This window comes from Myxocyprinus asiaticus, chromosome 30 (genome assembly GCF_019703515.2).
Source record: "Myxocyprinus asiaticus isolate MX2 ecotype Aquarium Trade chromosome 30, UBuf_Myxa_2, whole genome shotgun sequence".
NCBI lineage: Eukaryota > Metazoa > Chordata > Actinopteri > Cypriniformes > Catostomidae > Myxocyprinus > Myxocyprinus asiaticus.
The window spans coordinates 26,157,340-26,173,258 of record NC_059373.1 but is presented as its reverse complement, the minus strand read 5'-3'; the positions used below and the strand labels follow the sequence as shown (position 1 = coordinate 26,173,258).

Here is a 15,919-nt window from a genome sequence, read left to right as displayed (position 1 = left end):
TGGCAATTTTACAACTGCGTTACCATGACGATGTAATGTCAACAAACCCTAAAATGACTGTAAAAATATAACTCATATAATAATACACAAGTTTTAACAGAAGAATTAATGCAAGTGCTTTTATAAAATGATAAGCTTCACATTTCTGTTTAAACCCTCCAAAAATTGGTCACATTCACTTTCACTGTAAGTGCCTCACTGCAACTTTGATTTTTGTTTTTGTAAAGAAAAGGAGGGATGAGTCAAAATTAATTTTTGTCGTAATCAACCTCATGCCACAAATGCTGTCAATTGAACCTGGAACATTCCTTTAAGAACACCAAATACCCATGGAAAAATCACTGTAACACACAGCCTTTAATGGCTTATTACTTTAATATCCTATTTTTCACTGCAAAAGCATTACACAAACCTAAAAGATACTAAAAGCTTTCTTAGAACTGAAAATTTAGCTTATTTTATCAAGCAGACTAACTGACTTGAATTTGATTAATTTTACCCCTAGGAGTACATATAATATGAGCAAGGTTGCTTTGTCTAATTAACCTCACTGGAGAGCACTAGTAAGGTGCCCCAGGAAATCAAATACCCCAGTCAGGTAACTGGCCATTGCATTGCCCATTTTCTTTATTAGAGTCAATGGTGGCAACATCCTACAATAAAACCTGCCCTTCGACTCACTTCGTGCTCTGTGGAAATGATTTGTCCCTTTGTTCTTGCTGCTGGAATAGCAGCAGGTGGTTAGCTTGACTGACAGGCCTTTACCCCTGCTTTTACTTGCCTTACTGTAAACGATCCATGTCAAAGTTCAGCTGTGCACCACTGAATATCTCCCTGTCTCTTTCTTTCTCTGCTCATCTGTTAGAATGCTTCTATTGCCCTGTACTCACACCCATACACAGACTTGTTTTACCACTCTATCCCGTAACTGCATGACAAACCCAGCCACAAAGTTTTTAATTCTCTGAGATGTGACATACATTACCTAGAAATATCCGCTACCCTCCCCTTTTCGTCGTTAAATACCTTCTACTAAATCAGCACAGTTTCTAAATCCCTTACAGTTGACATGTTTTTATATATTAAGGATACAGGAGATAGAGGCTAGCTACATTCACTCAGCAGGAGATTGCGGTTCACAGTCCTGTTTTCCACGTTTATACATAGTTTGGTTATAAACGAGAGTGACAACCACATTGCATTACCGAAGCGACTCCCTAAAAATTTCAGGATTCCACATTTTGAGAGTATCAATAGCATCAAGCCTCATTGGTTTTTGTATCATGATGTCTGCTCACAAGACGTAGAAGAACCGATGAGGTTTGATGTTATTGATGTCGCCCCATTTGATTTGGGCACTGTATTCAAGAGTTGATCGCTGATTCGATTTGATTTGAGAGTGAATTTAAAATTATTTGTTCATACAGACAGTATTCAAGCCGCTCGTATTAGATGTCTGAACAAGACAAACACTGACTGTGGAAACATAGCTGTAGATTCTCGTTTGCAGAGATGTGGTATACTGTACATGACAACTTCCTCTTCCCTTCCCTTGTTAGGTTTGAAAACCTGTTTGCATGGTATCAGCATGTTTTTTAAATCACTTACAGTCGACATGTTCTACTAGAACAAGGGAGGTGAAGGAGACAGAGAATGAAAGAGGGTGAATGAGTAAAAGAAAGTGTGAGAGGGGAAAAATAGTGATACAGGTTCTGACTGGATTAGAATTTAAGAGATTTGAGCAGAGTGGGGGCAGAATCAAATCTGGGAGTGTGCGTCATTGAGTTAGCTGAGTCATATTGCTCAGAGTTCGCTCTCAGTTGCACACAAAGGTGTTTTGATTACCGCAGAATTCTTGGAAAAGTTAGACAGGTGTTGTTAGCTGTCTTTAGAGGCATTAGGGGGCTAAGTATGTTCATTCTCACTGTCATTATGATTCATCACTGTGAACTCAAGACTGCAAGGAGATGAAGGTGAAGATGTTTTTTAGGGAAAATGCCCCATGATGAATTGCCTTATTCTTTCATTGGTGTGCTTTCAAATGAAGCTGCATATAACTTGGCAGCCAAAAAGTAAAGATAAAGATGATTTTAATGGACAATTTGACACAATGCTGTGTAGCTAATGTGTGACACATTCTTTTAGCCATAGCAAGCCTATGGGCTATGGATTTGAACGAACCCTTAACATTAAGCATTGAACTTCGAGTAACTCATTCCACACCGTTTGTGCTATGGACACGGATGATACCTCAAACTGTGCTGCTTGTTGAGGAGAAGTGTGCTAATACTTTTTTTCTTTTTTTTTTAAGCAAAGAAACCAAACCATTTTCACTTGGAGGATAATAAAACAGGCAAAAAAATAAAATAAAATAAATCAAATAGACTTACATTGAATAAGACATATCTAAGGGACCAGAATATTATAGAAACTTTGTGGTAGGCTCTTTTGACTTTAGCCAGTAAATAACCACACAGAACACCCTAGCAACCACATAATGGAGTTTCATTTAACAAGGTTTGGGAGGAGCAAGTCATTTAATCCGACCAATCACACTGCCAGAGTATATAAACAGCTGCTTACCTCTACGTGGCATCGAGTCTTCTGGCATTACGCCCCACCCATACTCGAAGATGTCCCTTGAACTTGAACTGTTTCCTTCCGACGAAGAATTTTCAATCGCTCTGGACTCCCCACAACAGCTCATTGAACCCAGGATCATCTCTGTCTCTCAACTTCCAGCAGCGTATCGTGGCCGCCAAGCTTCATGCTCAGATACCTCTACTCCTAGGCTTATGCCTGTTCCACGTCCAATCGGCCATTCCATCCCCAGTATAGCCAAATGGACCATCAACCTCGGTGTGCAAACAAAGCTCAGCTCTATGATCTGCTTGTTGCCTCTAAACGCGGTGATTCACCCGCTCCTCCAACTTCATCTCCACCTGCTAAATGCTCTAAATCGTTCAGTCCGGGAGCCTCCCCTTCACAAATTGCTGGACGGGCACGCCTCAAACACTCAAGGGCTCTCCCGTTCGAACCGCAGCAGGGGTTCTCCTGTTCGAATGCAGTGCGAGCTAACTCACGTTTATTTGTATTGTGGGCTCTCCCGTTCGAATCTCAGTAGGACTCTCCCAGACGAATACAGTGAGGGCCTCCATTTGATAGCAGGTTGGGCTCACCTGCTCGAGTGGCCGCTGTGCCCCTTCCTTTGGGGTTCACCCGTTCACTGCACGGGCCCATCCCTCGAACCCACCAAGCCTGGAGGTAGACTTAAAGTCAATCCGGTCGGCTAGGACTCACGCCTCCGTCCTGGGCTACCCTGCACTACCGTGGGGGTGGCCCCTGCATTCGGGCATAACAATCCCTCCAGTGCTTTTCAGCTCTTGCAGAGCTCATTTCCATGAGGCCGCAACCGCCACAGTCTCTTCAGTGCTTCAGCCTATTTTTATTCTCCATCTCTACCTATTCTACACCTCCCAGTTTCCTATCCCTTGAGCGGACCCTAGTGCGAGGCTGCCTCCACTAGTGACCCCTGCTCGTTCTTTCATATTCCCTCAAATTAATTTAATCATTTCACACTCCTTTTTGGGGGGTATAAGAAGCATCGTAAAATACTTAGTCTCAAATACAAAAGCACCGTAGAGAACAACTCGCTGTCCTGTTTTCTGGCACCTTTTGGGGGGTATTCGAGCTCAGGTTGAGTCAGGACAGTGAGCCACACATGTTTACACTACCCTCAGTGCAGGATTACATTTACTCGCAAACTACTGAAATGGAGTTCCATTTAACAAGGTTTGGAAGGAGCAAGTCATTTAATCCAACCAATCACACTGCCAGAGTAATAGTACATAAACAGCTGCTTACCTCTACATGGCATTGAGTATTCTGGCATCCCTCCACCTCCCCTTGTCCTCCTATCTATCCATCAATAACTAATCTAAGTCGGGGGGGTATTCGAGCTCGGGTCGAGCCTCGAGCCCCTTTCGCCCAGGACAGCGAGCCACACATGTTTACACTATCCTCAATGCAGGATTACATTTACTTGCGAACTACTGAAACAAAATCTAAAAAAGAAAGAACACCATAGCAACCGCTTTGCAATGGCCTGGAAACCATTCACAGCACCCTTGCATTGTGACAAGAAGCAGTCACATTTTCTGTGACTAACCCACCCCCCCCCCCCATTTGCCTCTCTCCAATTAATGAATGTGTACTGGTCTTTGATCTGTAATAATATATTTTTACCTCCATTCTTCTGTTTTTGTAGTTGTTTGGATGTTTCTTGGCCTGGGAGACCAGAAACGTGAGCATTCCAGCCCTGAATGACAGCAAGTACATTGGTATGAGTGTGTACAACGTGGGCATCATGTGTATCATTGGGGCGGCGGTGTCCTTCCTCACACGGGATCAGCCAAACGTGCAGTTCTGCATTGTGGCACTGGTCATCATCTTCTGCAGTACCATCACACTGTGTCTGGTGTTTGTGCCAAAGGTGAGTTCTGCAGCACACAACCTCACCCAACCCTGTGGGTACAGAATTGTATAGGTCAGTGAAAAGGATATTCTGGCATTTGTTTTGTGCAAATTCCTTGCAAAGTTACCTAAATATAATTGAGAACATTGCTTACTTTGCACCCCATGGAGCTCTCTGAAGATAAACACACTGAAATGTGAAAAACTACAAAGATTTGAATCCCTGTCTTGACAAGTGCAGTTAACAAAGAATATACTTTCAAAAGTCCACATTGAAAATCTAGGATACAAAATCTATTTTAAACCTGAAAATAAATAGTTTTAGAAAAGTTTAGGATTTCAAAAAGTCTTAAAGAAATGTTAGGATGTAAAATGAATAAGAAATATTTAAGATTTAGCACTACTAGAGTGCATGCTGTCATTAGTGCAAAAGGGAGACATTCCAAATACTAAAAAATTCATTTTTTTATGTTGATAATATAATTATAAAAACTAGAGAAAAACTGTATTAAAGTAGACAAATGCAAAATAGAAGCATTTTGAACACTTAATATCCAAGGGACAATCAATAACAAGATCTCAAATGTTTGTATTTGCCTTCTCCTTTTTGTTAGTTTATCACAATGCGAACAAACCCAGATGCTGCCACACAGAACCGGAGGTTAAAGTTCACTCAAAACCAGAAGAAGGAAGATTCCAAGACTTCCACGTCAGTGACGAGTGTTAACCAGGCCAACACGTCCCGTCTGGATGGACTACAGACTGATAATCACCGCCTCCGAATGAGAATCACAGAGGTGACACAAGTCTCACAGGCTGCAAACATGACAAATATCATTACTGATTGAATTTCTAAAATCACAATGAACTTTCAACAACAAATATCACATTGATAACAATATCTAATACTCCATCTCAGAGATTTAATTAGTGGCGCTTGCTAAGGTATGCATCACTATTATTGCTCATACTTAGAAAGTTGCAAATTACACACACTGTTTGCACGACAGAAATGAATGATACCTCAAATTGTGCGGCTTTTTTAGAAGAGATATACTTCTACTTTTCTAAGAAATCAGACTTAGATTTTTCATATGGTAGATGGTAAAACTAACCCAAAGTTTTACATTGAAGGAGGGTGCTGTTCTATATCCAGGAAGCAGAAGATCATGTAAACTTGAGGATTTGGGGGCTCTTTTGCACTTTTGACACCTTAGCAAACACCTTAGCAAATGCATAGCAATGTCTTTGCAACCACCCACAGTACCCTATATATAGCATTGTGTGTGACCACTTACATTTTCTTCATAAATTGTAGAAATCTAGATATTAATGTATTTATTAATCTCCTTTCACAAATTTTAAAATGTGTGTGTATTTCAGCTGGATAAGGAACTTGAAGAGGTTACGATGCAACTCCAGGACACTCCTGAAAAGACTCCCTACATCAAACAAAATCATTACCAAGACGTCAACAATATCCTGAGCATACGCAACATCACGGACAGCAAAGGTAAGAGAAGCCGATATCAAATATTGCGTTCCTCATAGCTGTCAGACGGTGACTCATTTTAGCATGTGACATTCTTTTCCTGTTACTGTCACCCAGAGTGTTATACATTGCACACCTCCAAGCATGTCAACCTGATATGTCAACTTCTGACTCAAAGTTATTCAGCTGCATCCACCAATGACGTCAGCATCCTGACAGCAATGACTATGTGTTCTGAGCATCATTCCTTTGTTTGCAGATGGAGACAAATCTCTGAAGAATCACTTAGAGCAGAAACCCCAGGCTCAGTGGGGATCCATGGATCCGTCCAGGATAAGCAGAGGTCCACTAGAAGACATCAACTCACCAGAACAGTAAGTTCACATACCTGCATGTACAGTACACTGGCCCCCAAAAGCATTTGAACACTTGAGCCATACTTAAGGCACTGCACTAGAAAGGAAAACATTAAACCAAGTGCATTTATTTTAAAGGAAGCACATTTTCAAAGCAAAACAAAGCGTCAAAGTAATGACGCCAGTTGGTAAAAAACAAATGGCTAAGATGGCCTACAGTGAATCAGTTCTAAAAAAGTTGTCCCCCCTTATTAGCAGCCCTGCCTGTAGGTCGCACAATCAACAAGAATGCATTTCTAAAATACACACATACAATATTAACATTTAGAAGTTTTGCAATCTAGTTCAAACAAACTACTATCTAATATATATTTAGAAATTTGGAGCCTAGGCATTGCTAGACCCTGTTTTTCATCTCAGCCCCCCTACAATTCTTCAGCTTGCATCACCCTTTAAAATATGTGATAATGTGCATGTGATCTATGAAAACAGCAGCTGCAGTAAGCTATCTGGTGTTACTTTTGCTCTTAATCATGCTTTTACCAGTCATTAACTTTAAAACTTGCCAAACTAAGTATTATTCTTCCTTCTAGTCTAGTCTAGTCTGGACTAGATCATAGGTGATATAGCAGCAATGTTTGTCACATAACGCTGCTTTGCGCACAGCTGTCAGACACGCGCTACAATTCTCTGTCCCTCATCCGAACAATCTTCGAGTGAAAAAAACAAAACAAAACACTGCCAAACACAACCCAGTGTCTTTGAGTTAAGATCGCCTGAAATCAAGCTCACAGACTTTTAGGAAGTCAGAGAATGTGTAAATTCATCGGAATTATATATTGCCTCGATCACATCAGTTTTTACCGTTCTGTTTTCTGCGTGGGAATTATATTCTGGTGTGCTCACATATAGACATCAGCGCAGCCGCGTGCAACAAGAACGTTACCTATTCACATCCTGCACTGCTGATGTAAAAAAAGAAAAGAAAGAAAAGAAGAAAAAAGTGGGCTATACATGACTCTTATAGACGTACATTAAAAATAAAACATGGAAAACATTTGAAAAAAAATCAATATTTTTATTATTTTTAATGATAATATCACAGGTCGTGCTGCGTACCACCAGAGGGCACTCCGCACTGGTGGTAAGCGTACCACTGTTTGAGAATCACTGATATAGACAAAATAAATGCAGAAGCAATACAACAACAACAACAAAAAATAGAGCACAATAAACATAATAACAAAGATATCAAATGTGAGGTTGGTTAAGTAATCATTAACCTAAATGGTGAAAGTAGCAAAGAGAAAAGTGAGTTTCAATAGCTTTTTGAAGTATTCAAAGTAAAAGGTCTCTCAGAGGTTCTGAGGATCAGAGTTCCAGAGGAGCAACAACACAATGATCTACCACCAGTGTTGGGTGTAACACGTTGCAAAGTAACGCATTACTGTTATCTAATTACATTTTGCGGTAACACAGTAATGTAACGTGTTACTTTTAAAATTAAGTAATCTGATTACAGTTACAGACGTGAATAAAATTACAGCTGTTTGCAAATGTGTTTTCAGACATGTTTTTCAGTTCATTAGTATTCTTTTTCTGTCTTTCACACAAACACAGGTAAACAAGTATACTGTACACTTACATGCCACACACAGCTAAGAAGGTTGTAGATAGCGGATTGACACACACACACACACCTACCTGAAGATACTACTACTGCATATTTGAGATAAGAAAGTTAAGTTGGCTGGCTGACTAAACAATTGTAATTCATTGTTAATGTGGCAACTAGCTAAACTTATTACAAATGTGAATGCTTTACCATCACTCCACGCTGTCTCAAAATGTACATTATATGAGATGCAGTTGTTGAACTGAGGTTGGCTAATGCACTAAAGCTAGCAGCAACACATCGAGTGCTTTTGAAATGTCAGTTCCATCAGCTGAAAAATTCTGAATGCTTCCATGTAGTTCAAAACCGTTTTCAATTTGAGACAATACTACATTCACACAATAGATAGCAGAGTGCATGGAGTATAGTGAAAGTGCACAGTATATAGTGTGTCATTTGGGACACAGCTTATGTGAGCGGAAGCATAGCTGTGAGTGGAGATCCACGATTTTTTCCTGGAGCAAGTTTTTTGGAAGTCAGAGTGTCAGTGTTTTCTTTCGCTTCAAGATCACTCTTAACACATCTTAACAGGCAAATTTTAGTGTTTCATGTGCTGTATGGTATAATTTATAGTGAACTCTTGTCGCATTAAAGAGTTATTTTTTCCACTATTGAACATACTCAGAAGGGAATAACAGAAAATTATGTATTTTGAGACTTATGTAGTATAACAACCATGTTAACTATCCCCTCTATGCTTTGTGTTCACAGCATACAGCGCAGGCTCTCCCTGCAGCTGCCCATCCTCCACCACGCCTATCTACCGTCCATAGGAGGGGTGGATGCGAGCTGCAGCAGTCCCACAAGCAGCCCGGCCTCCAGCCCGCACCACAGACACATGCCCCCCTCCTACAGGGTCATGGTCTCTGGCCTGTGAGCCCTGCCCCAACCATGTACTCTGAGGATGCGATCAGCTTTTCTTTTTTAAAAACAGACTGAGCAATATCAGCAGTTAACAGAAGTGTGTGAGCAACCCAGGGCGGGGGGGTCCAAATCCTCATGCATCCGTGACCCCCCTTCCACCATGGCCACATCAGAGCAGAACTGATCTTTCAGGCTAGGAGGGAGGTGACTGGATGTCCTCACACTTGCAGTAACCCACCAAGTCTGCCATTCTCTCTCAGTTCTGTCACCTCCCGTTCCTAACTCAGTGTACTCAAAGGCCGCCAAAACAGCACGATCAACAAAGGACAGGAGCTTGTAGCCTTACCTGCTTCAAAGATATGGTTCTACTGGCAGCCTTTCAACTCCTTTGACAATATCCATGCACACTGGTTCTGCTGGAACTTACTGGAAAGGGATATCGGACGAGACCGAGGACTCCTCCTATTCACCATGCCAACAGCCATGTAAATACCATATTGGAACATCAAAGCGAGCTTTGAATATCCTGTGAAATGAATTATTTGGGGGCATATTATTCTGATGAGGCCAGGTGCTCTGGAAAACTTTACAAACAGTGATCAAACCAGGAAATTGACACATTCAACATTACAAACTGGTTGGTATGAATTTGTTGTATTGCTTCAGTGTCCCCATATTGTGAAAATAATGGTTAATGGTAAACAATCACTTTTTTTAGCTAAAAAAGAACAAGCAAGTGTTTCAGGGTAACACATACCAACTGTTCTTGTGTGGATTACCGTGTACTGAATTTTTGTAGAGTCACACCAAATTTTTTCTTCAAAAACAGCTGCATCACATAGGCCTGACATGGTAACAGAATATCAAAACAACAACTTTGAATTATAGCCTCATGTAATGTCATATTTGAGGCAAAGACTGATAAACACGACAGTGACCTCAGAGTCCCAGCTAAGAAAGCCTCTGGTAAAAAAAAATGTATGTGAACATAAGAGCCTGCATAGGCAAAACTGGGGAGCACACAAATGTATCGTTCTGGTAAGGCAGTTTTAGAGGGTCAGTCTTCCATTACAACCGAGTGAGGCCATCCCGAATACTGGGCAGTTCAAGCCGCACCCCAGCACACTGAGTGGGACTAAAATGCGCAGTTTCAGCCCCACACTACGGACGTACAATGGCTGTCATGTGATTGGGCTGTAAAAGAACAAGAAGACTCACAAATTGCTAAACTAACAGGGAAGTGGTACTCCATGCAGTGCCAAACCAAGATATCCTCGTAAAATGCTGCGAGGACACACAAAAGAACTGGTCCACACAACACAAAACAAGAAATATAGGCTATTGTATTAAACAGCTTGACTGAAAAATTAGCACAAGCATAATTAACATAATAAGAGCAAGTCACGGAAGAACAAAGACTCATTTTGACATTCGAGTCCCTCAGTTTCCCCCTCCCTCTGTTTATTTTCTCTTCTTTGAAAATATTTGTGAATCTTCAATGGTTGTAGCTTGGGTTAAAAGGGCTTGGATGAGAATATCGATCCTATTTCAAGGGAGAAATGGTAGAGAGTTTTGCTCCCGTCTCCGAGTGACATTGTGATGTAAATCACCTAGCTCCTAGCAACAGTGAACTTACCTCAAAGTTGCTATAGAAATGTTACTGTGCTGTGAACTTTGCACAACGTCTTGCAGAGATAGGGAGTGTCAGTGTATTGCAGTTGTCATACTAATTTTGTCAATCTATATCGAGACAACAAAGGAAATTTAATCAAAATCAGAATTATCGGAAATAAGCTATGTATCATCCATATAAAATGCAAGACAGTTTGTTTCAGCTCATATCTCACCATTGGTGTCTTGGTTTTAGTTTTTGTCAGATTTGTTAAGTGTGTGCCTGTTGTCTTACTGTAGCCTGACAGACCGAATTGTGTCGACCGGGCGATAAAAACAAGTTGTAACGCATATGATCATATGTAAACACATCAAGAGTTTCGTTAACTTGTGACTTCCATCTGTTTGGCTGTTAGCCGATGAGAACACAACATGCATTGATATTTAATGTCTTTTCGTGGAAGCAAGAAAAGAATGAAAAATAACAGAGGTCCGTTCGCTAACAGCTGCAGGTGTAATTGCACCTCGCGCTCACTAGCGGGTCACAGTGATGAAGACCTTTAAAAACAACAACGCAAACAGATACGCAAAAATCCCACAACGCCACGGGAATTTATGTAAACTTGTCTTAATATGATGGCCAAGACCTACTCTTAAGTTTATAGCATATGATTTGTTTTTCCAGTTTCGTTTGGTTTTGTAAAATCGGAGAGGATTGTCTACATTAATGAAATTTCGATATTTGTCTTTTCCAGTATATGATCTGAAGTTTCATTTAACAATCAGCTCTTATTTCCAAGTTCTTTTCATTTTCAACCTAGTTGTTTATTCTTAACTACTGTATGTCTTTGTAATATGTTGTTTGACACATTGAGCAATCAGTATCAATAATGAAAGGAATACCCCTGCTCAATCGACAGCTTTTGTGGAATAATGTTGATTACCAAAGAAATTAATTTCAACATGTTTTCAACTTCAGGGTTACAGTGAGGCACTTACAATGGAAGTGAATTGGGCCAATTCGTAAACGTTAAAATACTCACTGTTTCAAAAGTATAGCCACAACAAGATGTAAACAATATGTGTGTTAACATGATTTTAGTATGATAAAATCGCTTATTTACTCATTTTTCTGTGAAAAGTTGGATCTAACTTTACTACTTCATTGCCATAACGCTGTAAACCCTGTAATCCTGTTAAACGACGATTTAAGAATTTTTAACAGAAGAATTAATGTAATTTTAAAAGTGAATAACTTTTACATTTCTGCATTTAAATACTCCAACAATTGTCCCCATTCACTAAGATTGTAATTCCCTCATTAAAACCTTGATTTTTGCTTTTTTTAAAGAAAAGGAGGTACAGGTCAAAATTAATTTTTATGGTTATCAACATTTTGCCACAAATGCTGTCGATTGAGCTGACGAACTTGTGTAGAACCAGGAACATTTCTTGGTAAAACTAAATCTTTGGACATAATCAGAGAAATTAAGCATTGAAAGACAATATATCCAGTTTATTATAATGTACCTTTAACTTTCTTATTACAACCCAACCTCCTGTTAAAATACAGTATATTCAGATAATACTCCATAATTACTTTTATTAATAAATCATTAACAAACATTATATTCTGCTTAACGGATCAGTAATTTATGTAGACTGAATAATTTATGTATATGAAAATATATGAATCTAAGTTTTGTGACATGACCTAATTGAATGTACATGAATTAATGATCTGTTAAGCATTATTTAATGTAATGTTTGTTATTGTTTTGGTAACACTTTGCAGTAAGGTTACTATTAGTTAACTGCATTGGTTAACATTAACTATGGCATTTCTTTTCCAGCACATATTAATCTAAGTTAATTTTAATTTCAACATATATTTTAACAATACATTTTACATTCAGTTTGTTACAATACATACACTATATTGCCAAAAGTATTCGCTCACCCATCCAAATAATTGAATTCAGGTGTTCCAATCACTTCCATGGCCACAGGTGTATAAAATGAAGCACCTAGGCATGCAGACTGCTTCTACAAACATTTGTGAAAGAATGGGCCGCTCTCAGGAGCTCAGTGAATTCCAGCGTGGTACTGTGATAGGATGCCACCTGTGCAACAAGTCCAGTCGTGAAATTTCCTCGCCACTAAATATTCCACAGTCAACTGTCAGTGGTATTATAACAAAGTGGAAGCGAATGGGAATGACAGCAACTCAGCCACGAAGTGGTAGGCCACGTAAAATGACAGAGCGGGGTCAGCGGATGCTGAGGCGCATAGTGCGCAGAGGTCGCCAACTTTCTGCAGAGTCAATCGCTACAGACCTCCAAAGTTCATGTGGCCTTCAGATTAGCTCAAGAACAGTGCGTAGAGAGCTTCATGGAATGGGTTTCCATGGCCGAGCAGCTGCATCCAAGCCATACATCACCAAGTGCAATGCAAAGCGTCGGATGCAGTGGTGTAAAGCACACCGCCACTGGACTCTAGAGCAGTGGAGACGCGTTCTCTGGAGTGACGAATCACGCTTCTCCATCTGGCAATCTGATGGACGAGTCTGGGTTTGGCGGTTGCCAGGAGAACGGTACTTGTCTGACTGCATTGTGCCAACTGTGAAGTTTGGTGGAGGGGGATTATGGTGTGGGGTTGTTTTTCAGGAGCTGGGCTTGGCCCCTTAGTTCCAGTGAAAGGAAATCTGAATGCTTCAGCATACCAAGAGATTTTGGACTATTCCATGCTCCCAACTTTGTGGGAACAGTTTGGGGATGGCCCCTTCCTGTTCCAACATGACTGCGCACCAGTGCACAAAGCAAGGTCCATAAAGACATGGATGAGCGAGTTTGGTGTGGAAGAACTTGACTGGCCTGCACAGAGTCCTGACCTCAACCCGATAGAGCACCTTTGGGATGAATTAGAGCGAAGACTGCGAGCCAGGCCTTCTCATCCAACATCAGTGTCTGACCTCACAAATGCGCTTCTGGAAGAATGGTCAAAAATTCCCATAAACACACTCCTAAACCTTGTGAACGCCTTCCCAGAAGAGTTGAAGCTGTTATAGCTGCAAAGGGTGGGCCGACGTCATATTAAACCCTATGGATTAAGAATGGGATGTCACTTAAGTTCATATGCGTCTAAAGGCAGATGAGCAAATACTTTTGGCAATATAGTGTATGTTATCATAATGCATTATGAACTAACTATGAACAATTGTATCTTTATAAATTAACATTATCCATGATTAATAAATGCTGTAAAATATACTGTTCATTGTTAGTTAATGATACATAATGCATTAGCTAGTATTAACAAATAGAGCCTTGTTGTAAAGCGTTACAATTGTTTCTAATGAAAGTTATTTAAGCGTTACCAATAGTAATTCATCTCAGAGAATCAGTAGAGGTAAAAGGGCTAGCTCACACTCACATATTCATCAGAATGGACCTCAATCACAGCAGGGCCATCTTTAATATTTGATGGGAATAACAAAGAGGCTGTGAGGGATAGTTCAATGGGTTGTACTATTATTATTATTTTATTTTTTTCCCCTATTTCTCCCAATTCGGAATGCCCAATTCCCAATGTGCTTTTAAGTCCTCGTGGTCGCGTATTGATTCGCCTCAGTCCAGGTTGCCTCCGCATCTGAGACTGTCAACCCGCGGATCCTATCACGTGGCTTGTTGAGCACGTTGCCACGGAGACATAGCGCGTGTGGAGGCTTCACGCCATCCACTGTGGCAACCACGCTCAACTCACCATGCGCCCCACCGAGAATGAACCACATTATAGAGACCACGAGGAGGTTACCCCATGTGACTCTACCCTCCCTAGCAACCGGGCCAATTTGGTTGTTTAGGAGACCTGGCTAGAGTCACTCAGCACGAGTTAGCGAGCTAGCGAACTCCAGGGGTGGTAGCCAGCATCTTTACCACTGAGCCCCTGTACTATTATTTTAAGTTTTTGGATCATTCCGCTGACGAAACATTAAAAATAACAACAACAACAACAACAACAACAACAACACACATTTCCAAAAAAAATGTGCTTTAGGAGCTTTATACAGCTTTATACATTTGATGCCTTTGAAGAGACCGTAAGTCTATCCCTCAGCCTCATTTTCATTCACGTAAAAATTTCAGTATGGCGCTACTGTGAATAAAGTCTATGAAGTGTAATCGTTCAGATTTTTCGTGCAATTAGAATATGGGATTCAAATGAATACAGTATGGTGATGTTATAAAATAGCCAGATATTCATACTAGTACTATTTTTTTGAACAATCAGAGGTTTTAAATAGTTTTAAACCTCCAGACATAAATGGGAACATTAGTATTTAATAAATAAACAAATCTTCAGATCATTCATTTATCACATCAACTCGAAAATAATTCAAAATAGAAATTCAAATCTATATTTTAGGTAAGTAAATGTCTTTTCGACAGAGTTGGAGTGAAGGGGATGTTTACAAATGTTTCAGCCAAACATCTGTTCAAGGACAGGGCATGATTAATTATTTTATGTACTTTTAAATAAAAAAGATGAGCATATGATTATTAATAAGATGTACATGATCAATAAGAGATTATCAAGAGATTATAAAAACATTATTCTGATAAATCATACAGTACAGTATGATGAATGTATCAGATTTACCAAACGAAGAATTATTCCTCTAATTTTTTATTTATAGCATATTTATTGTTTTCTAATTAGTCACTTCTGTGCATGGTGTTCTATGCATACATTGCAGTTTTTTTTTTTATCCAAATAATTGCCTCAATCATTTCTGACAAATGCACAACATAATAAATATGAAAGTGGCAATAATTAGCTCATTCTAACTGTATAGATAAGAATACTTAATATGTTTTTGATGGTACATTAATTTGCAAGATAGAATCATATTGGACATACAGAATATGTCAGTGTTGCATCTTACACTACCTGTACTTTTCGTATGTTTATGCCACTAAAGTTGACGCTGCACAGGAATACTTGAGTCTTATGAGTCATAATTCTCAGAACAACTATAAATAATAATAAAAATAAAAACATTCAGTGTTTCATACACCACATACTGTTATTTAAAAAAACAAACTGAAAGGTAAACACTGCACTGGTACATTGATGTTATCATGTCATTGCCATTACAGGAAACGTGAATGTGTGACGTAAAGTCTCTTTTTACAGAAACCACTGGAAAAACATACAAATTGAATAAAAACCAAGGTAGTCCTTTATTTGATTTTTATTTGGACATTTGGTATACTGTGGAATCAAATTACTGTGTGCATGAGTCTGTGAAACAAACACAAGTTTGACACATCGCTTTTGAAGTTGCATCATGGTCTATGGAATGCACATCTGGTTGGTTAGGAGTCTTGGCAATAACCTTGGAAACAATGTCAAGAGCTGATTTGTTGGTCACATAAATTTGTCATG

General features: G+C 39.6%; 1 protein-coding gene across 1 annotated transcript in view; it reads left to right on the top strand.

The window, feature by feature from the left end:
- The window catches only part of LOC127420807 (gamma-aminobutyric acid type B receptor subunit 2-like), a 382,579-nt gene that overhangs the window by 362,569 nt on the left and 4,091 nt on the right, over positions 1 to 15,919 (top strand). The window contains exons 15-19 of the mRNA XM_051663355.1: positions 4,268 to 4,492; positions 5,088 to 5,270; positions 5,857 to 5,986; positions 6,225 to 6,339; positions 8,708 to 9,497. Coding sequence (XP_051519315.1) covers positions 4,268 to 4,492; positions 5,088 to 5,270; positions 5,857 to 5,986; positions 6,225 to 6,339; positions 8,708 to 8,873 — 819 coding nt within the window. The 3' untranslated portion in view covers positions 8,874 to 9,497. The remainder of the gene's footprint in view (positions 1 to 4,267; positions 4,493 to 5,087; positions 5,271 to 5,856; positions 5,987 to 6,224; positions 6,340 to 8,707; positions 9,498 to 15,919) is intronic.